At 34.8% G+C, this 27,468-nt stretch overlaps 4 protein-coding genes and 1 non-coding gene across 7 annotated transcripts; 3 read left to right on the top strand and 2 right to left on the bottom strand.

Annotated features, from left to right (window-relative positions):
• Positions 1-24: 24 nt before the first annotated feature.
• On the top strand, positions 25-1,705 carry LOC135130680 (small ribosomal subunit protein eS4). The gene is made up of 5 exons (XM_064058114.1): positions 25-98; positions 442-700; positions 750-847; positions 1,026-1,327; positions 1,537-1,705. Exons 1-5 carry the CDS (start codon positions 96-98, stop codon positions 1,658-1,660), a joined length of 786 nt encoding a protein of 261 aa, XP_063914184.1. The 5' UTR covers positions 25-95; the 3' UTR covers positions 1,661-1,705.
• Positions 1,345-1,479, top strand: LOC135130712 (small nucleolar RNA SNORA16B/SNORA16A family). Its single transcript, XR_010280839.1, has one exon. It is a non-coding gene; the product is annotated as a small nucleolar RNA SNORA16B/SNORA16A family (small nucleolar RNA).
• Positions 1,640-2,945, bottom strand: LOC135130679 (brachyurin-like). Its single transcript, XM_064058113.1, has 6 exons — positions 2,828-2,945; positions 2,610-2,773; positions 2,380-2,546; positions 2,240-2,329; positions 1,922-2,064; positions 1,640-1,875 (listed from the first exon to the last, which is right to left on the bottom strand). Exons 1-6 carry the CDS (start codon positions 2,909-2,911, stop codon positions 1,711-1,713), a joined length of 813 nt encoding a protein of 270 aa, XP_063914183.1. The 5' UTR covers positions 2,912-2,945; the 3' UTR covers positions 1,640-1,710.
• Positions 2,946-9,297: 6,352 nt separating this feature from the next.
• LOC135129814 (large ribosomal subunit protein eL19) lies at positions 9,298-10,081 on the bottom strand. The gene has a single exon (XM_064057074.1). The coding sequence runs from the start codon at positions 9,958-9,960 to the stop codon at positions 9,358-9,360; it is 603 nt and encodes a 200-aa protein (XP_063913144.1). The 5' UTR covers positions 9,961-10,081; the 3' UTR covers positions 9,298-9,357.
• Positions 10,082-10,146: 65 nt separating this feature from the next.
• LOC135129813 (zinc finger protein 148-like) lies at positions 10,147-27,372 on the top strand. Of its 3 annotated transcripts, none has more exons than XM_064057072.1 (5): positions 10,147-10,262; positions 16,095-16,318; positions 16,365-16,647; positions 16,698-17,065; positions 25,447-27,372. In XM_064057072.1, exons 2-5 carry the CDS (start codon positions 16,132-16,134, stop codon positions 26,643-26,645), a joined length of 2,037 nt encoding a protein of 678 aa, XP_063913142.1. In that variant the 5' UTR covers positions 10,147-10,262; positions 16,095-16,131; the 3' UTR covers positions 26,646-27,372. The 3 variants fall into 3 exon arrangements, with proteins under 3 accessions (XP_063913142.1, XP_063913141.1, XP_063913143.1); XM_064057071.1 differs by lacking the exon at positions 10,147-10,262 and adding an exon at positions 10,271-10,645; XM_064057073.1 differs by lacking the exon at positions 10,147-10,262 and adding an exon at positions 11,028-11,222.
• Positions 27,373-27,468: the final 96 nt, after the last annotated feature.

Consider the following 27,468-nt stretch of genomic DNA (forward strand, 5'->3'; position numbering starts at 1 on the left):
GCCCTGTAAACTCAACTAGAGGGCGCCAGCCGCACTTGACACTCTCACGCTCTACCTTACCAACACAGCTCTTTTCATCCGCCGAAAGTGTCAAGATGGTGAGTCCGGGATACTTTTTCTAAAAATTATCAATCATCGTAGTTATTTATAGTGTAAATCAACCAAAACCGCCACAAAATCAAACCCTAAACTAACTTATTGCCATCAGATCCGATATTTTTGTCAGATCTAGTCACATAAACGAAATAATTGATAAAAAAGTTGACATGTCAACTTCCAAAACACGCAGGTTTTCTAATTGTTGTTTACTTTTAATAGTGCTCAAAGGTCTTGTCATGGCTCGCTTTGTGGTTGTTTTACACTATAAAAGTACGACTTTTTCATATTTGTGCAGTTATTGTTCGTTGATAAGTTTTGTTTATACATAACCTCAAATTTTAGGCGCGAGGTCCCAAAAAGCACTTGAAGCGTCTCAATGCGCCCAAAGCATGGATGTTGGACAAATTGGGGGGCGTTTTTGCTCCTCGTCCATCCACTGGCCCCCACAAACTGCGGGAGTCTTTACCTTTGGTAATTTTCCTGAGAAACAGGTTGAAATACGCTTTGACCAATTCAGAAGTGACTAAAATCGTAATGCAGAGATTGATCAAAGTCGACGGAAAAGTAAGGACAGACCCTAACTATCCAGCTGGTTTTATGGGTAAGTGTGTTTTTGTTGTGTTGGATGGTGTGAATATGGGGTGTTGCAGATGTGGTCACTATTGAGAAAACGGGAGAATTCTTCCGCTTGATTTATGACGTTAAAGGACGTTTCACCATTCACAGAATCACGGGAGAAGAAGCTAAAGTAAGTTACTGCATAACTAATTATTTTGTAGATTTTGTGATGAGAAAAACAAAGGCACATGGGTTGAGTTCCACTCCTCAAAAGTGATTAAAATGAGCAAACACTTACTCATCTGAGTTAATTTCAACACAATTCCACATGAAAATTTACTCAGATTTTATAGAATTTTTTGTTTTAGTACAAGCTGTGCAAAGTTAAGCGAGTGCAAACTGGCCCTAAGGGAATTCCCTTCCTGGTTACCCGCGATGGCCGCACCATCCGCTACCCAGACCCCATGATCAAGGTCAACGACACCATCCAGTTGGAAATCGCGACTTCCAAAATTTTGGACTTTATCAAATTTGAGTCTGGCAATCTGTGCATGATTACTGGAGGTCGTAACTTGGGGCGTGTTGGTACAGTCGTGAGTAGGGAGCGCCATCCAGGGTCGTTCGATATCGTGCATATTAAGGATGCAAATGGCCACACATTTGCAACTAGGTAAGTTTTTGAGGTTTGTGGGGCCCTATCGAAGCTGCGTTTTGTTGACTGTGACAAAATGCAGTCAAAATGAGGCCTAAATTAAATTTCTGTAATTGGTCACTGGTTAGCCGATTTATGGTTCTGCAGTATTACCCAAACAGAAGACATTTGTTTTAAAATATATGCATGAAGTGAGGTGGTTGATTGTGGGTTTTGTGTGTTTGCAGGTTAAATAACGTATTTATCATTGGAAAAGGTAGCAAACCGTATGTTTCTCTGCCGAGAGGGAAAGGAGTCAAACTTACTATTGCCGAAGAAAGGGACAAGAGATTGGCTGCCAAGACCCAATAATGTTGTAATATTACAATATTTTCAATAAAAGTGTAAAAACCGAAATGGGGTTATATTACTCCAGTTATATTTTTGATCCATTCTACATATGGGTATGTTCTTGTGTAACCAGATGGGTCGGTACTTTCACGCCCATTTGCACTGTAAAAACTTGCAACACCAGCATGGTACCGATATTGTCTGACATATTGTATTAAGGGACCACCACTGTCACCCTAAAACATTTATTTAAAACTAAATTAAAGAGAAGTGTTTTTTTACCATGCATGTGCCCTCATTGTAATAAATCCCTTCAATACAGACCATGGTTTCAGTAATTTGGTTGCCGTAGTATATTTTACACTGATCGTTCGATATGCTTATCACATTGGCCCATTGTAATTGATTGGAAAGTTCTGCTGCTTCTACACAGAAAAATGTTGAAATTTATTTTTAAAATACTGATATTGACTGTCATAACTGTCAAATCGAACAAGGAACAAGTGTCGCCAACATCATTATTTTAAAACTAAATTTCATGGCCTACTAGAGGACTTTTTTCTGTGGAATTAATAAAAAAGCGAATATTTGTGTTCATACCGTCACTTGTGTGGCCCCAACCAATTGAAACGCTTCTGTCACCAACCGGTAGCGTATGGGTTGCCAAATAATCAATTGGTTTGATATAACCTGCAAGTGATATTTTTTCCGGTGATAGATTATTATAAAAAAAGACTGACCAGTAAATTCAATGGGTAATCGCAGTTTAATAAGAGCTATGTCATTGTCGAGTGTTTCAGAATTAAAATCTGGGTGGATAATGTATTCAGAAGTAGCGACAATTATACGATTAGGGTCATCTCCAACTAAGTTTGTAGCTCCTAAATGGATAGTTAATAAAATTGCACTACAAAAACATAATAGTAAATGTTAAACTGTCGCTAGTATTTTTATTAATCTTTTTGAGAACCTGTTAACACACTGACCGGCAATTAAAATCCATTGGTCACTTATTAGCGTGCCTCCACAAAAGTATGAACCGTCGCTGGTGGTGATGTAAATGGCAGCAGCAAATGGCAGTTGACCAGCTCTCGCTTCCTGACCCCCTATAATTCGACCATTTTTGTGTAATTGCTAAAACATAAAACAATTTGTAAAATGTACTATTTTTAATGTGTAGAAAAATACCTGCAGTTCTGAAGAATCCCCCCATCTTGAGAAAAGTGTGTTTAACTTTAAGAACCAAAAAAATTGTCTTAGTACAGCTGTCATGTTTTAATGATTTTAAGATGTTTTTATTACTTGTTTATTGTTTTATTTTATTTAAATAAATTTTTGTCATATCCCTATATTGATGTCGTAAAATTATGATTAACGGTGGTTTAATCCCTACGGAATTATGGATAGATAAATAAAAATAAGAAGCGTAAAAAATGATATCATTCCAAGTCGCTTTTTAGGGAAGACAAATTTATTGTTAAAAAATTGTAAATAATTGTCTCTTCATGTTGGTATAATTATAACTTATTAAAAATCTAGTACTTATCTTTCTTCCTTTTTTTAACCTTCTTCCTCTCTCGTTAACACTTTCCATACATTCAAATATAGTGTTACGAACAGGCGCGGATCCAGGGGGGGGGCAATGGGTGCAATTGCCCCCCCCCCCCTGACACACGACCGAGGTCCTTTATTTTGACCAGTTTCAAAATTTTGAAATCATATTTCATTTTGTATATACAGTACAATCTCTATAATCCGAACTCACGATTGTCTCAACATCCAGTAATCCGAACAGAGGCTATTTGAAGTCGATGCCTCTTTAATCCGAACAAAAACTCTGCAATCCGATCTGAACTTGAAAACATGCATCTACTTCAAAAAATGACGCAAGATCTTTCTGCATATGTTGTATGTAATATTTTGAAATTTTTAAAAATTGCGATATTTCAAAGCACTGAATTAATTAACTAATTCTGGAAAAACCGATGAAGCTATCGGAGACCCGAAATCTACAAGAGAAAGTATTTAGTTAAATTTCGAAAATTGTCGAAAATGGGTCGAAATTTGCATGAGAAAAATTTCATTTTCGAAAAAATTTTCTAAAAATTTTGAAAAAATTCAGAGATATATATCCCAACGTGCTGATTCCAAAAATATACCATGTTTATGGTAACGGAGCAATATTTTCGGAAAATTCGCTGCGAAATACGAATTTTTCGAAATTTTTAAAAATTGCGATATTTCAACGATTCTGGAAAAATGGTTTAAGTTATCGAAGAAATGAAGCCAGAAGTGACTTCTGAGGTCCAAAATCTACTAGAAAATACATTTAGTTAAATTTCGAAAATCGTCGAGAATGGGTCGAAATTTGCATAATGGAGGTAATACGAATACATAATGGAAAATTTCATTTTTGAAAAATTCATCTAAAGCGTGTTTATGGTCACGGAGTAATATTTTTTTAGAATGTATCTATTATCCACTGTTGCTTAAGAATTCTTTAATTTTTGTTTAATAAAATTTAGGTTTATTTCTTGAAGTTTGTTTTCAGTAAGTTGTGTATGAAGTTGTTATTCAATTGCCTTTCAGATTTTTGGGAAAATTGCTAATCCAAACAAATCGTTAATCCGAACACACCTTTTTTCCAATTAATTAGGATTATCGAAGTTCTACTGTACACTATACGTGTAATGAAAAGAACCAAATGTCACCCATGTTATGTGAAAAAGAGTATACTAGCTAAAATTTTATAAATTTTTTTTGTTTAGAACGAATTTCTGGTAGATGGTAAAATTGCACAAAAATTGCCCCCCCCTGAACGAAATCCTGTATCCGCGCCTGGTTACGAAATAAACCCATACCACGCTAACAATAGAATAACTGTGGAGATGATGTCGGGGTTTTTGTGTTTACTTTAAATTTCAGTTAATAAAAATTGTTCTAAAATTATTGAAAGACAACTTGCCTTGCGCCTGAAGTTATTTAATAAATTATAACATTTGATTGTACGAACTTTATTTCTTAATGCCAACCCCTAGACCCTAGATAATAGAGATAAAAAAATGGACACAGAAAAAAAATAAAAAAGTCGATAAAAAAAGCGAGTACAAAAATTGCAAAAAAGTACGATAGATATAAGGTGCGTAAAAAAAGTAAAAAACCACGGAAGACCCGCTTAAAAAATAAAAAAAGAGGGGTATAAAACACAACAAAAAAAGGGGCAACTAAAAATACGGGAAGGAGGCTTGAGAACAGTTTATAAAAATGGAAACAAACGCGGCAAAAAGAGGGTATAAAAATTCGACTAAAAAAAAAGTAAAGTAAAAAAGAAAGAAAAAAGTATCAAAGAAACAACAAAAACAAAGGTGCAAAAAAGAGGAATAAAAATACGGCAAACAAAAGGTGACTTAAAACACAAAAAATTTCAAATAGCGAATAGACGTCAAAAAAAAGGGAAACGTGAAAAAAATGTTGAAATAGGTTTTAGGAAAAGGTGATAAAAGGTGACAAAAACCCAATAAAAAGTGACCATAAAAATGCGAAAAAAACAAAAAATCTAAAAAAAAAAACAAAATATAGATACAAAATGGGGATATAAAATATTTTGTTAAAAAAATGAAAAAGAAGGCGTCTAAAAAATACAACAAAAAAAGAGGCGACAAAAAAAAGGCTATAAAAACACGGCAAAAAGAAGCAGCCAAAAAAAAGGGGACTAAAAAACGCACAAATGACCAACACCATAAAAAAAAGTAAAAAAAAAAACCGTTGAAATACTGGGCCTAGTGAATGCGATAAAAAGGAAGCACAAAAAATGAGACTAAACAAAACGAAAGTAAAAAACGAAAAAACGAGCCTAAAAAAGTCACAAAAAATGCAAAAAAAGAGGATAAAATACAAGCAAAAAGGACACTAAAAACGTACAAAAAACAGCAAAAACCGAAAAACGCTTCAAAAGAAAAAAGAAGCAATAAGAGCGCGCCAAAAAATGCAATAATGAAGAAGAAAAAATGGGACACAATAAAGGGTAATAAAACACAACAAAATAAGAAACAACAACAAAAAATGAAAAAAGGCGACCAAAAAATCACAGAAAAAAGGGGTGAAAGAAAACGCAACAAGAAGAGTACACAAAAAATGCAACTTAAAAAAAAGATAGTAAAATAAAAGTGAAAAAACGCTCATAAAAAAAGCAACAAAAAAAAGAGAGATATTAAAACATGACAAAAAAGACGTGACGAAAAAACGAAAGAAAGGCGATTAAAAAATCTACACCAAAAGCAAAAAAAACAAAATGGGACCAAGGATAGGTAATAATGAAAAGGAAATAACATAAAAGGAACGAAGAGTCCATAAAAAATGTGACTAAAAACAAGAAAGTACGGAAGAGGAAAAAATTGGCCTAACAAAAATTACAAAAAAGAAGAAAAAGAGGGAAACAAAAGAGGAATATAAAATACGACAAAAGAAGCAACAACAAAATGAAAAACCAAAAACCAGAAAAAAGGCTAAGAAAATTGATAAAATGTACCCATAAAAGACAGTCCAAAAAAGTAATAAAAACGAAGAACAAAAAATGCGACAAAAAAAGGGGACTAAAAAACGCACAAAAACACAAAAAAAACAAAAACCGCCCCCAAAAAATGACTAAAAAAGAACTAAAAATACAATAAAAAAGAAGTAGAAAAATACGAGAAAAAGATACATAAAACACAACAAAATAAAAGGCGACAAAAAAAACGAAAAAAGGCGATTAAATAAACAACAAAAAAAGTGAAATAAAAGCATTAATAAAAAAGGTGCCAGGAAAGGCGACAAAAATGAGACAAAAAAACACAACAAAAAAGATCCACAAAAATTAAAGCAACAAAAAAAAGACGAACAAAAAATGAAACAAGAAAGGGGATAAAAGGAGGCAAAAGAAGGGACAGAAAATACGACGAAAAAAGGGCCAACAAAAAGATCGTATAAAGAAAAGAAACGAAAAAATTGGTCGAAAGTTGTTTCGACAGAACTTCCCTCGCTTCTGAAGTGCAATGAAACATATCCAGTATATTCGAATGGGCGGACCCTCAGATGGTGCTGGTCAATAAAATAAATTGACTCATTCATTAATTTTTTTGACCCACCTATTTAAGCAAAACTAAAAAATATGTATACAAGTAAAAACTCATGATATTTTGCACATTTTGAGTAGAATTTATTCAGCAAAATTTTGAGATGACGTCATCAATTTTTTGGAGAGAATAAACAGATATGTTTTGATTAACAATTTACCAGGCTTACAATAACGTTAACACGTCTCCAAGATTTCAAAGTATTGATTTATTCAATGAAGTGAGTTGACTGATTCATTAATTTTTTGAGTCATCCTGTATAAGCAAATCTAAAAAATACGAATGCAATGATAAATTACAACCATAGAATGATCATATTTTGCAATTTTAGATAGGAATTATTCGGTAAAATTTTGAGATGACGTCATCAATTTTTTGGGGTTGACAAACAGATACATTTTGATGACGAAAACGTTTTAAAATTTACCGTGGCTATGATAAATTTAAAACATCTCCAAGATTTCAAAGCACTTAGTTTTCTAGTTCCTGATTAAATCAATAAAATAAATTCATGCATTCATTAATTTTTTTGAGTCACCTTGTATATGCAAATCGAATGATAAATTACAAGTACAGGCTCATCATACTTTGTACAATTTAGATAGGATTTATATGGTAAAATTCTCAGCTGACGTCATACATTTTTTAGAGGGGATAAGTAAATATATTTTGAATAAAAATTTATCATGCTTATCATAACTTTAAAAGATCTGCAAGATTTCAAAACATTCGGTTTTGCAGATTCAAAATTAAAATGCAAAATGTTGTTTTATTATTTTGATTTTTTTTCCAAAAATCTGGACGTTTCGGGTGAAAACCTTAGATTAAAAACTCTATATGGAGTCATAAACTACATGTGTTGGACTATGTTATTTTATACAATTTAAAACCCATTTTGAAGTGATACGTCATCACATTATTGGTGGGGATGATTAGACAAATTTTGGTTAGCTTTTACCATCTACATGATATTCGTAATATATGTAAATACAGAATTTGACAACAATCCGCCCAATACTTTCGGAGATTATTATCTGTTTAATAAAAATCCGGGACAGTAGACAGACGGACAGATAGACAGACAGAGGGAAACGGGAAACCTATTTCTTTGTACTCTAGGGGTCATGAAAGGTCGAGAAAACGTTAAAGTAGAGAAAAAAAAATGGAAAAAAAGTGCGACAAGAGGCCAGAAAAAACTAAAAAATGCACCTAATCAATAAAAAAATTAAAAATGCGACATAGAAAAATGATAAAAGGCGACATAAAAGAGGAACAAAAACACGAAAAAAAGGCAACTAGAAGAAGAAAAAAATTACAGACATGATAGACCACAAATGCAGTGGATGAACAAAAAATTTGATTTTTTTCTCAAAAAATTTAAACGTCAAAAGTAAACAATAAGGGCTAACTAATACATGATTTGTAAAAAAGCTAACTGTATAACATTTGAGTACGATTTACTTTACAAAATTTTGAGATGGCGTTATCAAATTGTTGGTGAGGATGGTCAAATAAATTCTGTTTAGTATTTCACCATTCCTAAAATATACTTAAAATTTAACAACAATCAGTCCAGTAGTTTCGAAGATTATCTGTCTAATAAATTCGCCAACAGACGGCAGATAGCCGGTGACGTGAGACTTACTTTTTCGTGTTCTAGGGGTTATGAAACGTAGTGAAAACCGGGAAATTAATGGTGCGTCAAATAGACTCTAATACAATTCATTCCTAGCTTACACTCGGGAAATAAGTCACTGTTATATAGGTAAAAAAAAGTGTTTAAAATAACTACATCCGATATTTGAGTCTATTTCTATGGATTTAGTATGTAAAATATTAATGTATTTTTTAATTTCGTGTATAGGCAACCAATAATACTGATAAGCACTACTAAAATACCCTCACCAAAATCGTTTTCTATGATTTTATAAAAACCGTAGTGAATAAAAAAAAAAAACGTGAAACAAATTTTCTTGAAATTTGCTGTTCAGTCATCTATTTATGATCTAGGTACTGGTAATTTAGTCAAAAGCACAAAAATTCCAATTCAAAGGCGAATTGTTAAATCTTAGTAAAATTTGTCTTCATTTAATAAACGTTTATTTCATTCAAAATTGAAAATATGATTCGTTGCACGTTTGTAACTCTGTGTTTAGAATAGGCAAGAAAAAATTACAAAATTTTTAAACACTGAACTTCCCTCACCCTTTTAGTAATCATGGGTTTATTTATAATACATATGTAATTCTATAAGATGAAAGCATTGAGTCCTCAAATTCATGAAAATAGTATAGGTGTCATCAAAATTTTAAAGAAATTCGATAAACACATTTTTAAAAACTGTAAAATAGTTGTAGAACAGACAAATCATGTTTATTGTTTTACCATAGAAATTTATATTTCATATTCTGTGCGAGCTAAACACTCAACATAAAATGACACATTAGTAATGACCTGATTAAATATATTATTCAGAAATATAAAGTAACTTTTTGTTCTCGATAATTATCTACAAAATTCTCAACCATCAATAAAACCCAAAAATAAGAAACCAGATTTTTATTTATTACACAGAAGAAACATACACTGCTAAAAAATAAAAATCTATTTTTTAACTGCAGCTGCAGCCTCATCCTCTCGCTGATAATTCTGCAACACTTCTTGTTTCTTGGCGGCGATTCTTTCTTCGCGTCGCTTCCTGGCCTCCTTAACCTTCAATCTCCTGGCATCAGCTTGATCGTTCAACATCTTGGCACGTGCCTTCTCCGCCTTCTTCTTATGAATGTACTCCATAAGAACCCTCTTGTTCTTGAACACATTACCCTTCGCTTTCATGTAGAGGTTGTGGTAGAGATGCCTGTCGATCTTCTTCGCCTCGCGATACTTCTTCAGAAGTCTCCTCAACACTCGCATTCTCTGGATCCACAGCTCCTTCTGGGGCATACGCGCGTTGGCTGTACCTTTCCTCTTGCCGAAGCCACAGTGGCGACCTTTCCTCCTGGCCTCGGTGTTCTTGCGGACGCGAGCCCTGGAGTGCACGGCCACCGGTTTCTTGATGATCAGACCATCCTTGATTAGTTTACGGATGTTCTGACGCGAATTGGTGTTGGCGATCTCGTTGATCTCGTTCGGATCTAACCACACTTTTTTTCGGCCGCATCTCATTACAGAGGCGGCCAAACGTTTCTGGAGCTTCAGGGAACTCATTGTTTACGTTTGGCGCGTTCAAACTTACTTAAAAAACGGCTCAAACCGAAAAATTTGAGCAAATTCGACAATTTCACAACGTGTGTAAATTTGACGAAAGACAGAAAGACCGTACCAACGGCGAGCGGCGAAAGTCACTAGGTTGGTGCCAACGTGGCCGCGAAAGTCTCTAGATGGAATTAATTGCGATAATGTTTGTTTTTAATATGATATGATAACAGTGACATAAGTGTGACGGTTCTGTAATATTCTGGATATTGTGCACATGAATCCGTGGGAGGAATCGGTTTCGGTGCACTTAGGTATGTTGTTTGGTGTTTTGTGACTTAAGTCATTCAGCACCCCCTGGCGAAGCAGGGGGCAAGTAGTTTACTTAAGTCTAAGAAACTTGTAAATACCTCTTTAATTAGCTTGTTTTTGTTTTTGTAAGTCGACATTGGGATGTGTAATGTGGTAGTTTTATTTTTTTTAACGCCATGGAGGTGTGGAGTAGTTCAGAAAAAGTGCAAAAGGAAAATGAAAATTCTTACACGATGAATAACGATTATCTCGACGATAGTTTCGATTTCAGTTTTAATAATGTGTGCGAAAGACCGATCGAAAATTATACGAAGAGCGATGACGACCAGAAAGCGCATAATTCGACTTATCTTGTTAAATTGCAAGAAAACGATGAGAATTCTGGGTAAGCTTTCAGTGTGAAAATTACTAAATTCCTGAAAATTTTCCACAATGACCAAATTTAGTAATCCGTGAATCTGGAATCAGCTGTTTTGGTTTGAAACCGAGATAACTCAGATTACAAAAAATCGACACTTGAAAAAAGCGATAAATCTGTGAGAAATTACGAACTATCTATTATAAATAGAATTCCTTATTTAATTGGGAAATTGTACGGAGTGGAAGTGTTGAGGTTATGTTCGGTTTGACACTTTTGACATTTGTGACATTTGTTTTTGAGGTTATTGTTATTAATTTTATTTTATTTTATTGCTTTATTAACACCCCTTTCAGCTGGTTTGTTTTATTTTAAGCAAAAGAAATATTAATTTTAATTAACATTTTTATTTCTAATATTTTTTTATAATTTAGCTGTTTTTCTTTAATATGACTATGGACACTATTTTTTATAATTGGGAAGTTTGGAGAGATAAAGTTATAAAGCTGTGAATGAGATCTTAAGTCCAAATTACAAGAGATAATAAGGGATGAAAAATATTAACGAGGCGATGGCTTTCCATCCCGCACCATCCCAGTCAAATGTAAGCTTTAGTTTAAATTATTATGATATTATGTTGGTGCTAGCAATTGTTGTTGGAAAATACTTTGATTGGTAAGGTGACAGTAGCTTATACTCTGTATAAAAACCGAAAAAAAATAAAATAAATGGAAGAGAATGTACATATCGCTTTGTGTTCCATTGACAATGATGTACAATATTTTAATTAGTTATGGTTGCCGGAAGTCGCAGTTTTAATGTAGTGTAATTGTTCCACATCCTGTTTTGACACAAGTCTAGCTTTTAAAAACATCTGATTTCCTACTACTCGAGCCAAAGCTAAAGCAAGACTTGTAGTATTTTGACGAGTGTTTAGTTTTAATTTTTTTTTGTTTTTTAGTCGTAGAATACGATCATGTAGGTTTTCTCGTTTTGTTTGTGTGTTACGGTTTTATTAGACAAAAATCTCATATATTAAACCAACTGTAATATATAGGTATTATTTGCCATTTCTGTTGAGACACCACTTGTTGATATCGTAAATTTGGCAACGTTTATATTCAGACAACTTTCTAACTAAAGGCTGTTGGCAATCAGCCAGTTGTCAAATTTTAAGAAAAATTAACACGTGGAGTTTCAACAGAAATGGCTAAGAATGCATTTTTTGAGAAAATAATAATTTATGTAACATAAATCTGCTTTTAATGGTGTTACCTTCAATATTTTCTTAGAGTTCTGAAGACTTTTTCATGCTTTAATTAAGTATTGTAGTAAACAAAAAAAAATAGTGGTTTCTTTCATAAGATGACGTTTTATTAATTTAAAACATGATAATTTATTGTCGACAGTTTTTAGTTTGTTTCCAATGTTAACAAATTTGGTAAGTTGGTACTACTGACAGATTGTCAAATACAATTTGAACTTTGACGTTTGATGTGAAAGTCGCGCGTTGTTCATATTGTGGAATTTGACGTATAAGAATTTTATGTTATGACACCGAGTGAAGATTAATGATTGAAGCAAATTTTGTATTGGCAGTTCTGAATTATTGGCATCCGTCACACGTAATCAGTTCACACTTGTCAATTTTGACATGAGCCCGCCTAACAGACGATGGCAGCTGTCATAAATGTCACTTTGACAATCAGGTATCCATCATAAAATTTTAAATCGGTTGCCAATCTTACAAAAGAAATCACAATATAGTCATTCGGTATTTTTTCAGTAAAATAGTAAAGTTATTAGGTAATACAAGGTAATATGAAGTTTACTGTTCAACAACTGTTATTAAATAACAACGACCTGTATATTTCTTAAATCTGTACTACATTTCGTTTACTTTCTTTAACTTTACGTTTTTACCTATAAGATCTATCATTTTTTGTAAACATAATGTATAAATGCTGTTCTTGTATTATTCTCTTTGCAACATTCATATTGTTTTAGATGGCTGTAATATACAGGGTGATTCACTAAGCGTTCATCGATATTTCATTAACTATTCGAAGTAAAAAAGTACACTCTAGAATTATTTTTAACTATACAGAGTGTTCTGTTTTTAAGGCGTGACACACAACTTAGTTTTTTTTTTAATGAAACATCCTATTTTTATCTTTATATATTTTAATTCAGTTGTTTTTAGGCTTTACAGTCACAGTTTATTTTTGAAATTAGAATGCGACGTTGCCACGTTATTCCAATTTTCTTGAAATTTTTTAGTAATGGAAAGGTTCACAAAAAATCACAGTAGAATTATTTTTAAAATCTGTTACAACATTTTTGTTTTAATTAGTACAGTTTCCAAATATCGATATTTCAGTTTTTTTCAAATAGAACACCCTGTATTTTACTATTGCATCTTATACAATTTTTTGTTATCTTCTTTTCTGCTGAGTATTTTTTGATTTTTTAAGAGACTCATCAACATATTAGAAGAATGAGGACAACAAATAGAGTAAGGTACAGTAATTTGAAAAAACTGAAATATCGATATTTGAAAATTGTAAAGTTTTAGATTTTCTTATAAACACTGTATACTAAAATTTGATTTATTTGATACCACAACAAAGCGCATACCTTTATTTGGAATAACGTGGCAACGTCGCATCGGAATTTCAAAAGTAAACTGTAGTGGGAAAGCGTAAGAACAGGTTAATTAAAATATATAGGGTATTTCATTTAAAAAAACTAAGTTGTGTGTTACGCCTTAAAAATAGGACATTCTGTATAGTTAAAAATAGAGTATAGTCCTCAAAGAACCGTACAACTCTTTGACTTTTTTTATCTCTAATAATTAATGAGATATCGAGGACCGCGCGCTTAGTGACACACCTGTATACCATATCCTATAAAGTAAATTTCATAAAAAATGACATCTCAGTGTACGTTGGAAATTCAAATTTGCGTTGGTGAAATCGTCAAAACCGCGTTTAAAAACATAAATTGACAACCATAATTGTCATCTTGTCAAATATATGCATACACTTTCGCTTGCTTTGTCTTCGTACATAACCTAAAATGGACATTGACAGTTTTATAACTAAAATTGTAAAATTTCTAGAGGTCGTTTTATATTGTTAGGGGTAGTTTATATAAGCATGGCCAACCGAGATGTTCAAAATTCTGAAATATCCTCTGTCATAGGCAGAAAAGAGCGGCAAATTTGGAAATGTCTGTTAGTACGTGTATGTCACTTATGTTACATATAATTACATTATATTATGTTAAATATAAATCTGTGACTTTGAAAGGGTTACTGGGTTAATGCAACGTGAACCAAGTAAAAACTCCGAAATTACTGGACCGATTACTAACCCGGTAACGCTTACTAAATTAGTTTGTTCTTTTCCACTACCAACTTGATGACATCGTTGCAAAGTTTCGCGAGGTAATTTATTAAACCTTTATAAGAAATGTTTCTATACTTGGAAAAAAGTTCAAAATTGTACAAAATTCATCACGATTGAGATCGAGACGGATGAGTGGGGCCTCACTTTTGGAATTCTTTTTTAATTAATGCATTTAGCTTTCTTTGTATAACACGATTACTTAAAAACATATTTCACATGGTAATTTACGACGAATAAAAAAAATCATCAGAATTGAGACAGGGTGGGTGGGCGGGGCTTATATTTTGATTGTATGATTAGAGAATTATTGAAAAATTAATTTCATCTTGTACCTATTTTAAATCTATTTTTTTTATAAAAACGATTTTTGTTAAATAAATAAATAAGTGAAGATTTTTTTACTATAATTTCTTTATGGGAACATTGACTCAAAAGAAAAATAATTTGCATAATTTTATATTTATAGTTAAAAATTCTTCTTTTGTCTGAGACGAAGTCGAGGACTGAGTTTACTCAGTGACTTTGGTATTATAACTTCAAAGTATTTACTGAATGATAAGAAAATGATTGAAAAATTGATTTGACTTTGTCTTTTATGTCTCATATATTTTGAATAAAATCAGATAAAAAATATTGCAACTCTCGCCTTCGCCTAGTTATTGTCAATAATGTCAATAAAAATTTATAGGGTAGAATGAAATTTCCAAAACTATATCTGTTTATCCGTTATTTTTAAAATTTGACACAGTCATAACCTAACTTTTTTGAGCGTTTTAAAGTGACTTAGCGTTATGCATTGAAGCAGGTTCGCCAATACCCGCTTAAGAAAAATACTTCACAATTATTCTATTGCTAATAACCCAGGGAGTATTTGTTAATCACGCTGTACAATTTTAGATTGAGAACTTCAGAACATTGGAAAACATGATATTTACCATGGGAAGAACACCGTTTGTAAAACAATGTAACTTTTGCAAACTGATACTACAATCATGTAAAGAATAATGACATCAGTGTCAGTTTTTTTGAAATATTTCCGTTAAATTTAGTGTGGCAAATATAAATCTCATGTAAATTTGTTAGCTTTGGAATTTTCATCTTATACAGTTAACTTCAGTAATTTGTTTTTTTGTTTTGTGTAAATATTTTGTTGATGAATGTTTCCATCATATAAATTATTTGATGTCCAATCCAATGTAGGGCGAATTTAAATGTTGTTTATTGGTCTTTTTGAAACTCTGACACATATTCAGTTGTAGTTTAATATCAGAGTTATAAGAATTGAACATATAGATGGAATTGAGGTTAAATAACACAGAAACACGTGGTGGAAGCGGAGTGCGCGGTTCTTAGTCGAGCTGGCGGGATTTATCGCGCTATCTGCACAAAAGATGCAGGTTAGAATGGAATTCAGGGGCGGTTGAGATGACGTAACGCTGTCGGCTTCTACCCCATAGCGGGGACCCAACTGCGAGTTTGCGACCGTAACAGCTTGCTCGTCTAGGTATGTTCTTCGTGCTGGGCGGCAATGCTTGCGATAGATAGAATCACTATCGTGGGGAGAGAACAGCCACGACCAGGAGCCCCAAACTTCGCTCATATTTGAGTAAAATTTATTTAATCATTGTTATTTGAGTTTTTTGAGGGGACGAGGAGCTATATTTTAGTTAGCGTTTTGACGTCGTACAGTATTCTCAAATGAGAGAAAGCGGTTTCGGTATCTTGGATGATCTGTCTAATTAATGACAGACGTACTACAGACAGACACTCGGAAACGAGAAGGTTGAATTTTCGTATTGGGATCAAGGAAACATCAAGAAAATATAAAATTGGATGCTGTCTTTACCGTGTGGATTATTCTTCCAGATTTCATTTAACTGCATTAAATAGAAACATTTAACTACTAACTACATTGAGTTTTGTTTGCTCTTTCTAACCTCCAGATTCCGACGTCGTTTTTATTCAATAACATTTTGAGTTATAATAACTTGTATCTTTATAACCTGGCTCTTTCTAAAAAAAAAATGGTTCCAAGGGAGTTTCATCTAAGCACTTGGTTATTGTAGTTACATCCACCAATCGATTTCTTTGGACGAAATTTACATGCAAATCAACCCTGGAGCGTCGAAGAAAATGCCCGAGAAGCCCTCCCATGCCACCCTGACCATCACCAGCACCGACCCTTCCACGAAAGAGACCACAGTCAACCGCTACCACTGCGAATACGACGGCTGCACCAGGACTTACAGCACGGTAGGCAACCTGCGAACCCACATGAAGACCCACAAAGGTAAACACCTCCACCACTCGCACCCCTCACTAACCGGGCCTTTCAGGTGAATACAGGTTTAAGTGCACAGAACCTAACTGTGGGAAAGCTTTTCTAACATCGTACAGTCTAAAAATCCACATCCGAGTCCACACTAAAGTGAAGCCTTTCGAGTGCAAATTTCCCGGTTGCGGGAAGGCTTTTAACACCTTGTACCGGTTAAGAGCCCACGAGCGCTTGCACAACGGGAAAACCTTTAACTGTGAGTCTGAGGGATGCATGAAGTTCTTTACCACACTAAGTGACTTAAAGAAACACACTCGTACTCATACACGCGAGAAACCCTACAAGTAAGTCGACGGAATTTGAAAATTTTAATAAAGAATTTTTTCGGTTGTAGATGTAAGCAGGACGGGTGTGGGAAGGCGTTTACGGCCAGCCACCACCTGAAGACGCACCAGAGGATACACAGCGGGGAAAGGCCCTACACTTGCAAGGAGTCGACGTGCACTAGGTCCTTTTCGACTCCTCACAGCTTAAAGTCGCACATCAAGACCCACCAGAAGTCGCAGGGTAAGGCTGATAGTCAGAAGCTCGTGGAGGAGGTGGACGGTGGAGACGGCTCAGACATCAAAAATGAGATGGAGCTTTTGGAGAAGACCGGAGATGCTCAGATTAGCGTGCCTTTTGATTTTGAGGGGAATTATAATTATGAGAATTTTAATGCTGCCTTAGGTGATCCATGGGACGTCGAAGGAAAGAAAACCGGTGAGTTATGATTATGAAATACTTTTTTTTTATTTTTGGTATTTTTAATCCTTACCTTCATTTATTATTAGACGTCAATTAAGAAGCCACTTGCTTGAGCATGTGTTGCAAGAGCTAAAAATACTTCTCTTTAACGTTTTTTGTGAGTGAGACATGAATGAACGCATACTGTAAATACTCGGAGAGGTATAAAATTTGAGAAGTTTTTATTGTGCGGTTTGAATTATAAAGTGAGTGTTAAATGCACCATTGCATTTAATTTACATTCTAAATTTATCAATATATTTAAATCACTGTGGATTTTATTGCCAGATAATTATTCGCTTCATTTCTATAAGGATTTATTTACGGGTACATTATATATATTTAATGAGCTCTTGGAAAGTGTACAGCTATGATTTTTACCGCTACAAAAGATTCTATTTTTATTTTTGTATTTTAAGAATTTATGTTGATCTTAGAAATAGAAAGTTGTTGTAAATATTTTTGCCTTTAAAAAATATTCCTAGTATGTTACAGGAAATATCAGTGCGTAAGCTATTTACAACAGCCGCCCAATAAATCAGCTACAAACTAAAATTGACAATATTCCAGAACAAAATAATAATTTTGGATAGCCTTTTTAAAAAATGTCTAACCTATTAAGTGGATTTTAAGTTTTCTTTTTTGTTATGTCAAAAAAATGTGAGTCGAGGTGGATTAGTGAAGCAAAGGTGCTAAGGTTACTAGATGTAAGTGCACGAATATAACTTAATGTACAAATATGTTGATAAATACAAAGGTCAGAATGAGTTGATTCGACAACGTTTGGAAGCTAAAATAAAGCAGTTCAAACATCCCATTGAACGTGTATGTTCACTAATTGTTAATAATATGATGGCAATCAAGGAAAAAGTGAACTATAGCAGATCAGAAGACCACATTTTTGGCTTAGACACCGCTACTTGTTCCACTATTGGTAAAAAACCGCGTGTAGCCTATAAAATGCTGTGCTTTGTCATCCATGGATTGTCCACAAAGTTTACCATCCTGTAGTATATTTCTTCCATGCAACCCTAACATCTAAAGATTTTTATTTGTTGACACAAAGAGTCTTTCGCTTGGTTACATATTGTGGATTTCTAGCAATTAGCCAATAACACGTGACGTCACGCTGTGGCGGGAACTGAGCGTTTGACAACCGCCGTGAAACTCCATAAGTGACAATGTTAACATTTTCGCATTTTATTTAAAAGTGTGGGTATTTATCTAGAAAATAAACATGTGACTAGCTTCTTTCATATCTTTTCTGTGTATCAGGGTGCCTTTTTTGGCGATTTGAGTTTAAAAATACATAATAAAAATAAAAATACAGAACGCTGTTTTGGTCTGAATTCCTCGTCACCCAAAATACATCCGTGTGTTTTAAGCGGTAAATCGGAAATTAATATTTTCGTTTGAGGTTAATGTGACGGGTTTAAGTGAAGGTGTGTAATTTGTTTCTAAGTATGGATAATTTAAGTGATTATGCACGATGTCTTTCCGTCAAAGAGAAAAACAGATATGTACAAAAGTTAAACAATTTAAACGGCGTAGATCCTTATAAAATGAGTGCAAGTGATTTTAATTTGTGTTTAGACGATGTCCCTACCATAACAATGAATACCATTCTAAACTTTTTTATTTTTGGAATAAGTAAAATAACCCACAATGAAATTCGTGCATTCAAAAGTCTAGAGGCATTTATTCAGTTTTCTCTTTTTTAAACGACTAGTCTTTCAACATTACAAGTATTATGAGTGGATTTATTTTGATATCCTAAATTTTGTGATGGAACATAATCAGGGTGATCCACATCCGACAAATCTGCAGGTTTACCTAAAAGAGCACCAATGTAGTAATTTATTAGAAACTGTAAATCTAATAGGTAGTTACTGTACTCGTTTCAAGGCTTTTAACCAAAACTTCCGCCTTTTTTCCCCATCCTGTATATATTTACCTTTATTGTTGCTAATTGCTGGGAAAAGAAAATAAAATTTGTCCGCATTTCTGGTGCTTCGATTCGCGCAACCCACAACAGCACAAAATTTAGGCATTTTCTCCTAAAATACAAAATATTATAATATTAAGATGCTAGTGTATTTAAAAAACATTGATGTACATTAACACAGAATTAATTTGCAAAACAAATAATATAAGATGCAGCGAAGTTAACCTGTACATCACATTGGAAAACATTATTTTTTAAGGATATTCAAACGTTATGGTGCGTTTTACAGATATCTACACAGTCTAGAAACTGTAACAAACTTACCAAACTATAAAAACATAGTTGACACACTCTCAAATTTAAATGAATTCCGAAAATATTAGCATTGACTCTTATGAGAAAATCGGCTAGTTGTCAAACGCTGCCATCTTGATGACCTCGGATGACGTCAGTGTATTTGGCTAATTATATATCGAATGATTTTTTAAATTGGGCGTAAGGGAAGGCTCTGGAAACAAAAGATGTGAAAGACATAAGACGTAGTTTAATTAGTTTAATCTCAATTTGTGACAATGACGGTGATATTTATATAAAAAATAATTAAAATACGCCCTACGTCTTTAATATAATTTTATTTTGGTTTAATTACAAATTACTATAACTAAGTAAAATTCAATAATATCTTTAGGTTTCATGTTTTTACTTCTCGAGCGTAAGGTAAAGAAGTATACCTAGTAGTCGAGTCCACCGGAAGAATGGCCACTTTTATATTTTCTCGACGTTTCAAGCCCCTACAGTACAAAAAAGTAGTTTCCCGTTTCCGTCTGTCTTTCTGTGGTGTCTGTATCCATTTTTATTAGACACGTAATCTCCGAAACTGCTAGACGGACTTTTGTATTTATATTAGAAATATCATGTAGATGGTTACATGGTAACCAAAATTTTGCCAATTATCCCCACCAACAATTCGATGACGTCATTTCAAATAATTCTATATTTATCTGATTTAACTGTTACACAACAATATAGTCATAAAAGTGTGGTGTACGAATCCGCTTTTAGTTTTTCCCTAACCATCCAAATTTTTGCAAAAACATAATGCACGGTATAATAACAGTTTACCATTAGCGCAAGTTATCGTTTTTTCCCTCTTTTTCTCTTGCATTGTGTTTCTCAAAAAGGTGAGAATACGCCCCTCTATTTAAAAATGTAAAAAAACCTTCTTGGAGGCGCCAAATGTCTTTTTAATAATGTGAAACAAACCTTCTCGAGGGTCCCAACTGCCTATACAAAAATGTAAAACCTTCTCGGGGGCCTCAAATGTCTTTGTTTTAATGTGAAACCTTCTCGGGGGTCCAAATGTCTTTTTTACAAATGTAAAACCTTCTCGAAGGCCCCAAATATCTTTTTTTAATGTGAAACCTTCTCGAAGGCCCCAAATGTCTTTTTTTAATGTGAAACCTTCCCGGGGGTCCCAAGTGTCTTTTTTTAAGAATGTAAAACCTTCTCGGGAGCCCCAAATATCTTTTTTTAATGTTAAAGCTTCTCGGGGTTCCCAACTGTCTTTTTTAAAAATGCAAAACCTTCTTGCGGGCGTCAAATGTATTTTTGTAAGAATGTGAAACATTCTCGGGGGTCCCAATTGTCTTTCTTAAAAATGCAAAACCTTCTTGGGGGCGCTAAATGTTTTTTTTACAATGTCAAACCTTCTCGGGGGTCCCAACTGTATTTTTTTAAGAATGTGAAACCTTCTCGGGGGTCCCAATTGTTTTTTTTAGAATGTGAAACCTTCTCGGGGGTTCCAACTGCCTTTTTTACAAATGTAAAACCTTCTCGAAAGCTCCAAATGTCTTTTTTTTAATGTGAAACCTTCTCGGGGATCCTAAGTGTCTTTATTTAAGAATGTAAAATCTTCTCAGGGGCCCCAAATATCTTTTTTTAATGTGAAACCTTCTGGTGGTTCCCAACTGTATTTTTTTTAAGAATGTGAAACCTTGTCGGGGGTCCCATTGTTTTTTTTAATGTAAAACCTTCTCGGGGGCCCCAAATCGTTTTTTTTTTAATGTGAAACCTTCTCGGGGGTCCCAACTGCCTTTTTTTAAACATGTAAAACATTCTCGGGGGCGCCAAATGTTTTCTTTAGAATGTGAAACCTTCTTGGGGGTCTCAACTGTCTTTTTTTAATGTGAAACCTTCCCGGAGGTCCCAAGTGTCTTTTTTTAAGAATGTAAAACCTTCTCGGGAGCCCCCAGTATCTTTTTTTAATGTTAAAGCTTCTCGGGGTTCCCAACTGTCTTTTTTAAAAATGCAAAACCTTCTTGCGGGCGTCAAATGTATTTTTGTAAGAAAGTGAAACCTTCTCGGGGGTCCCAATTGTCTTTCTTAAAAATGCAAAACCTTCTCGGGGGCGCTAAATGTTTTTTTTTACAATGTCAAACCTTCTCGGGGGTCCCAACTGTATTTTTTTAAGAATGTGAAACCTTCTCGGGGGTCCCAATTGTTTTTTTTAGAATGTGAAACCTTCTCGGGGGTTCCAACTGCCTTTTTTACAAATGTAAAACCTTCTCGAAGGCTCCAAATGTCTTTTTTTTTAATGTGAAACCTTCTCGGGGATCCTAAGTGTCTTTATTTAAGAATGTAAAATCTTCTCAGGGGCCCCAAATATCTTTTTTAATGTGAAACCTTCTGGTGGTTCCCAACTGTATTTTTTTTAAGAATGTGAAACCTTCTCGGGGGTCCCATTGTTTTTTTTAATGTAAAACCTTCTCGGGGGCCCCAAATCGTTTTTTTAGAATGTGAAACCTTCTCGGGGGTCCCAACTGCCTTTTTTTAAACATGTAAAACATTCTCGGGGGCGCCAAATGTTTTCTTTAGAATGTGAAACCTTCTTGGGGGTCTCAACTGTTTTTTTTTAAAATGTAAAACCCTCTCGGGGGCCTCAAATGTATTTTTAAAAATGTGAAACAAACCTTCTCGAGGGTCCCAACTATCTATTCAAAAATGTAAAACCTTCTCGGGGGCCCTAAATGTCTTTGTTTTAATGTAAAATCTTTTCAGAGGTTCCAACTGCCTTTTTTACAAATGTAAAACCTTCTGGAAGGCCTCAAATGTCTTTTTTTAATGTGAAACCTTTCCGGGGTCCCAAGTGTCTTTTTTAAGAATGTGAAACGTTCTTGGGGGTCCCATTTTTTTTTAATGTAAAACATTCTCGGAGGCGCCAAATGTTTTTTTTAGAATGTGAAATATTCTTGGGGTCTCAACTGTTTTTTTACAAATGTAAAACCTTCTCGGGGGCCTCAAATGTATTTTTAAGAATGTGAAACAAACCTTCTCGAGGGTCCCAACTATCTATTAAAAAATGTAAAACCTTCTCGGGGGCCTCAAATGTCTTTGTTTTAATGTGAAACCTTTTCGGGGGTTCCAACTGCCTTTTTTACAAATGTAAAACCTTCTCGGAGGCCCTAAATGTGTTTTTTTAATGTGAAAACTTCCCGGGGGTCCCAAGTGTCTTTTTTTAAGAATGTAAAACCTTCTCAGGGGCCCCAAATATCTTTATTTTAATGTGAAACCTTCTCGGGGTTCCCAACTGTCTTTTTTAAAAATGTAAAACCTTCTCGGGGGCGCCAAATGTATATTTTTAAGAATGTGAAACCTTCTCGGGGGTCCCAATTGTCTTTTTTAAAAATGCAAAACCTTCTCGGGGGCGCCAAATGTTTTTTTACAATGTGAAACCTTCTCGGGGGTCCCAATTGTATTTTTTTTTTAAGAATGTGAAACCTTCTCGGGGGCCCTTTTTTTTTTAGAATGTGAAACCTTCTCGGGGGTCCCAACTGCTTTTTTACAAATGTAAAACTTTCTCGAAGGCCCCAAATGTCTTTTTTTAATGTGAAACCTTCCCGGGGGTCCCAAGTGCCTTTTTTTAAGAATGTAAAACTTCCTTGGGAGCCCCAAATATCTTTTTTTAATGTTAAAGCTTCTCGGGGTTCCCAACTGTCTTTTTTAAAAATGTAAAATCTTCTAGGGGACGCCAAATGTATTTTTGTAAGAATGTGAAACCTTCTCGGGGGTCCCAATTGTCTTTTTTAAAAATGCAAAATCTTCTCGGGGGCGTCAACTGTATTTTTTTTAAGAATGTGGAACCTTCTCGGGGGTCCCAATTGTTTTTTTAGAATGTGAAACCTTCTCGGGGGTTCCAACTGCCTTTTTTACAAATGTAAAACCTTCTCGAAGGCCCCAAATGTCTTTTTTTAATGTGAAACCTTCTCGGCGATCCTAAGTGTCTTTTTTTAAGAATGTAAAACCTTCTCGGGGGCGCCAAATATCTTTTTTAATGTGAAACCTTCTCGGGGTTCCCAACTGTCTTTTTTAAAAATGTAAAACATTCTCGAGGACGCCAAATGTATTTTTTTTTTAGAATGTGAAACCTTCTCGGGGGTCCCAGTTGTCTTTTTTTAAAAATGCAAAATCTTCTCGGGGGCGCCAACTGTATTTTTTTTAAGAATGTGGAACCTTCTCGGGGGTCCCAATTGTTTTTTTAGAATGTGAAACCTTCTCGGGGGTTCCAACTGCCTTTTTTACAAATGTAAAACCTTCTCGAAGGCCCCAAATGTCTTTTTTTAATGTGAAACCTTCTCGGCGATCCTAAGTGTCTTTTTTTAAGAATGTAAAACCTTCTCGGGGGCGCCAAATATCTTTTTTAATGTGAAACCTTCTCGGGGTTCCCAACTGTCTTTTTTAAAAATGTAAAACCTTCTCGAGGACGCCAAATGTATTTTTTTTTAGAATGTGAAACCTTCTCGGGGGTCCCAATTGTCTTTTTTTAAAAATGCAAAACCTTCTCGGGGACGCCAAATGTTTTTTTTTACAATGTGAAACCTTCTCGGGTGTCCCAACTGTTTTTTTTTTTATAAATGTAGAACCTTTTGGGAGCCCCAAATGTCTTTGTTTTAATGTGAAATCTTCTCGGGGATCCAACTGCCTTTTTAAAAATGTAAAACCTTCTCGGGGGCGCTAAATTTCTTCTTTAAGAATGTAAAACCTTCTCCGGGGTTCCAACTGTTTTTTTTTACAATTTGTAACCTTCTCAGGTGCCCCAAATGTCTTTTTTTTTAAGAATGTGAAACCTTCTCGGGAGTCTCAACTGTTCTTTTTTTTTAAAGAATGTGAAACCTTTTTGGTGGCCTCAACTGACTTATTTTAAAGAAGGTGAAACCTTCTCGGGGCCCAAGGGTATTTTTTTTAAGAATATAAAATCTTCTCGGGGCTCTCAACTGTCCTTTTTTAAGAAGGTGAAACCTTCCTTCTTTCTATTACATTGTGGCTAGAACCTTCTATATTGTTTTTACTTCATATAGGTTGTCACAAAAAAGTAAAATTCCGCAAAATCAAATGTTATAATTGTTCAGGGAAGCAGCATTGGACTGTAGTTCAGAAACAAGGGAAGTTCTGGAGAAATAACTTTCTACCAATTTGTTATCAATTATTATTAAAATATCGTAGTCTTTCTTGAGCTCTTAAAAATGACAGCGTCAAGTATTTGAATCAGGTTTGGTTATAGGAGCTCAAGAAACTTCTCTCAGAATTTTTGGCATATTTTGTGTGGTAAGTAATTTGTCGCTTCGTGGATGGACAGAGTTTTAAAGACTTCAAGAAATCAGTACTGAAAAAATTGGTAGAACAAAAATAGAAATTAGCTAGAAGGATCTTTTTTTTGAAAATCGATTAGTTGCAAAAGAAAAATGTAGAAAATAGATGCAGAAAAGTGAATATAGAATGTCAACTTATCCATTTTGCTTATGATAATATTTTTTACAAAGCTTATTTTCAGAAAATCTTCTTTCTAACGCATTTTTTTCATAGACATTTTCGTTATAGAGGTTTTTTTATTTGGAAACTTATTTGTCCCCGTAAAATAGACAGGGGACAATTAAAGTGAACACCAAGTAGATGCTAAAGTAAGAAGAAGATTTAGAAAGAGTGGGTAGTCAATGCTACATTATAATTCGAGTAGTAAGTGACGAATTCTGAACGTTTCCCTTTTTGGAAGAACAAATATTAGCATAGAATTTTGTATTAGTTTCCGTTCATTGTCTTGATTCCACAGGGCTTTCATTAATATTTAATGTCGAGTAGGCCACCCATTTTGTTTGTAAATTGGTACTACTGACAGATTGTCAAGTTCAGTTTGAAATTTGCAAGAAGTACCAACTGATTTTAAAAATCTATAGTGTACTAGATACAAAAATTTCCGGCAAAAATTTAGGGACGTTTTTATGAAACTTGTAATTGGCCCCATAGTCCAAAAGAAGCGGAGCAAATCAATGCTATCCAGTACTTCCATTCAAGTGCAGTTCACTTCATAGAAAACGCCACATTGTTTATTCAACAACTTAATCTTGTTTATTTTTTTCAGACGTCCCAGCCTCGAACTCTAAACAAGTACCTGACCCAAAACTAAGCCAAACCGAACCGAATTTACAAGACGTCAATTTCGACAACCTCTTCAAGAACACGTACAATCTAGTCAATAACAACTACGTAACCCAAAATCCTAACATCAACGACGTTAACCTATCCTCACTAACTCTAGATAACAAAGCTAAGTTTGCTGCCGTCATCGAAACCGACTTAAGTTCCGAATTCGAAATGGCCAACGGCTTAAAGAACTACGCAACCGTAAACACAGCAGAACCCATCCCCACGCAACTACCCTTCAACATCGGCACCGAAAACATAGAGAACGGAAAATCGGGAGAAACCTTAAATGATACTCAAATGGAACTGGAAGACAGTTCCATCATAACAGAGATTGAAGACGCCGGAATTAACCTGTACGATCTAACTAGCCAGAACGCCAGCGTCAGCGGGTTCGACGTAGACATGTTCGATAATGTCTTCAACGAAGACAAGAACAAGAAAGTCAATATCATAAGTGTGAAGAAAATTCCTCCTCCGGAGAACCCGTCGGTGAATTTGGATAAGCAAATTTATACTCCGGAAGCTTTGCAGATGTCGCTGGCTTGCGACGAAGAGGTGCCTTCTATGTGGGTCGACGTCATGAACTACTACAATTCAGGCCAAGCCAACGTGTTTGAACAAAATTCCGCTTCTGACAATCAAGTGATCGCTGTTCCTACTGCCGTGCAATCGTACCTTAACCTGCCACCTGCTCAAACTAACACAAATGATCAACTGGACAACACTTACAATTTCATTTTGCAAAATCTGGGCGGCGCGGTTGAACAAACGACGAACACAGACAACAATCTGTTGAAAAATTTGACAGCCGACGCGGATATTTGCAAATGTGTGGATTGTAAGTGTGATTCGGTTAACAACTGCCACGGTTGTGAAGGTCACGATAGGGTTGACCGACAGTCGGTTGCTCAGGGCGATTGTTGCTCGGGGAAGGGTGGGTGTTGTCAGGGTGGCAATAAACCGGTGAAGAGTCTGGGCTGCGGGGACGACAAGAGCGATTGCTGTGTTGTGGTTTGTTTAAAAACGTTGGACCAGTTGAGGCAGATTTTAAATATGGCGAATAGTTGTGGGGGGTTGCAGAATTTGATGTTGGGGTGTCTTAAGGCAGGGGAGTTTTGTGCCGTGCAAAAATAGGGTGAGCTTTGCAAAGCAGCTTGACTAAATTGCCAAAATAACTTAGTATTGTGATCGTAACTTAGACAAAGTGCAATTAATAGCGTAGTGTACTAATACTGTGTGTGATTTACGAAGTGCCAAAAATTCTTAAGCTGTGTAGATAGTGCAATTACTATGTTGTGATATTTATAATTTTTTAACAAAGTAATACTTTTTTAGCGTAACTTCGTCCACGACTTGGTGTGTGTAGTGTAGTCATGAAAGGTTTAGCTCCCAAGAAATTCTTACAACCAGCCGTCAATCGTTGGTGTTTGAAGGTTGGTAACGAGGGTTTTTATGGTGACTGGAGCTTTCGTGAATACACCATGGCAGCTATGGGGAAGGTAGAGGCGTGTTTAGGTTACCCTAAACGTCTTTTCGTTTATGTCTTCCACAAGCTGTAAAAGTATTCCTAAAGCCTTTCGGTATTTTTAATTCTCATACTTATCTCTTGGTAATTTTATAATTAACATTTTTACTAATTATGAAAACGGTGAAAATTACATTCTAGTCATTTCTTTAAACTCAAACGGTAAAAGTAGTGTGGTCGGAAGAATAACCAAGTACCTAGCTTTAGTCCACTCTTGCCACACTATTTTCACTGCTGGTATACCTGTTGTTACTTACTTTATTGTCCTGTTTGGTTTATAAGGCTTATGTACCTATAAAAGTTGAATACATATTCTTAATAAAATGTTATTTGACACTGTTGTGCTTTCTTACCAATTTCCAAATCCTTGTCCACGAGAAAATCAGCCACCATTGGATTGTCAGTCTGGTAAAATTGAAACTGCTGACTGGG

This window comes from Zophobas morio, unplaced genomic scaffold, assembly GCF_036711695.1.
Source record: "Zophobas morio isolate AGI-343-1 ecotype UQ-CSIRO unplaced genomic scaffold, CSIRO_AGI_Zmor_V1 ptg000017l, whole genome shotgun sequence".
NCBI classification, from domain to species: domain Eukaryota; kingdom Metazoa; phylum Arthropoda; class Insecta; order Coleoptera; family Tenebrionidae; genus Zophobas; species Zophobas morio.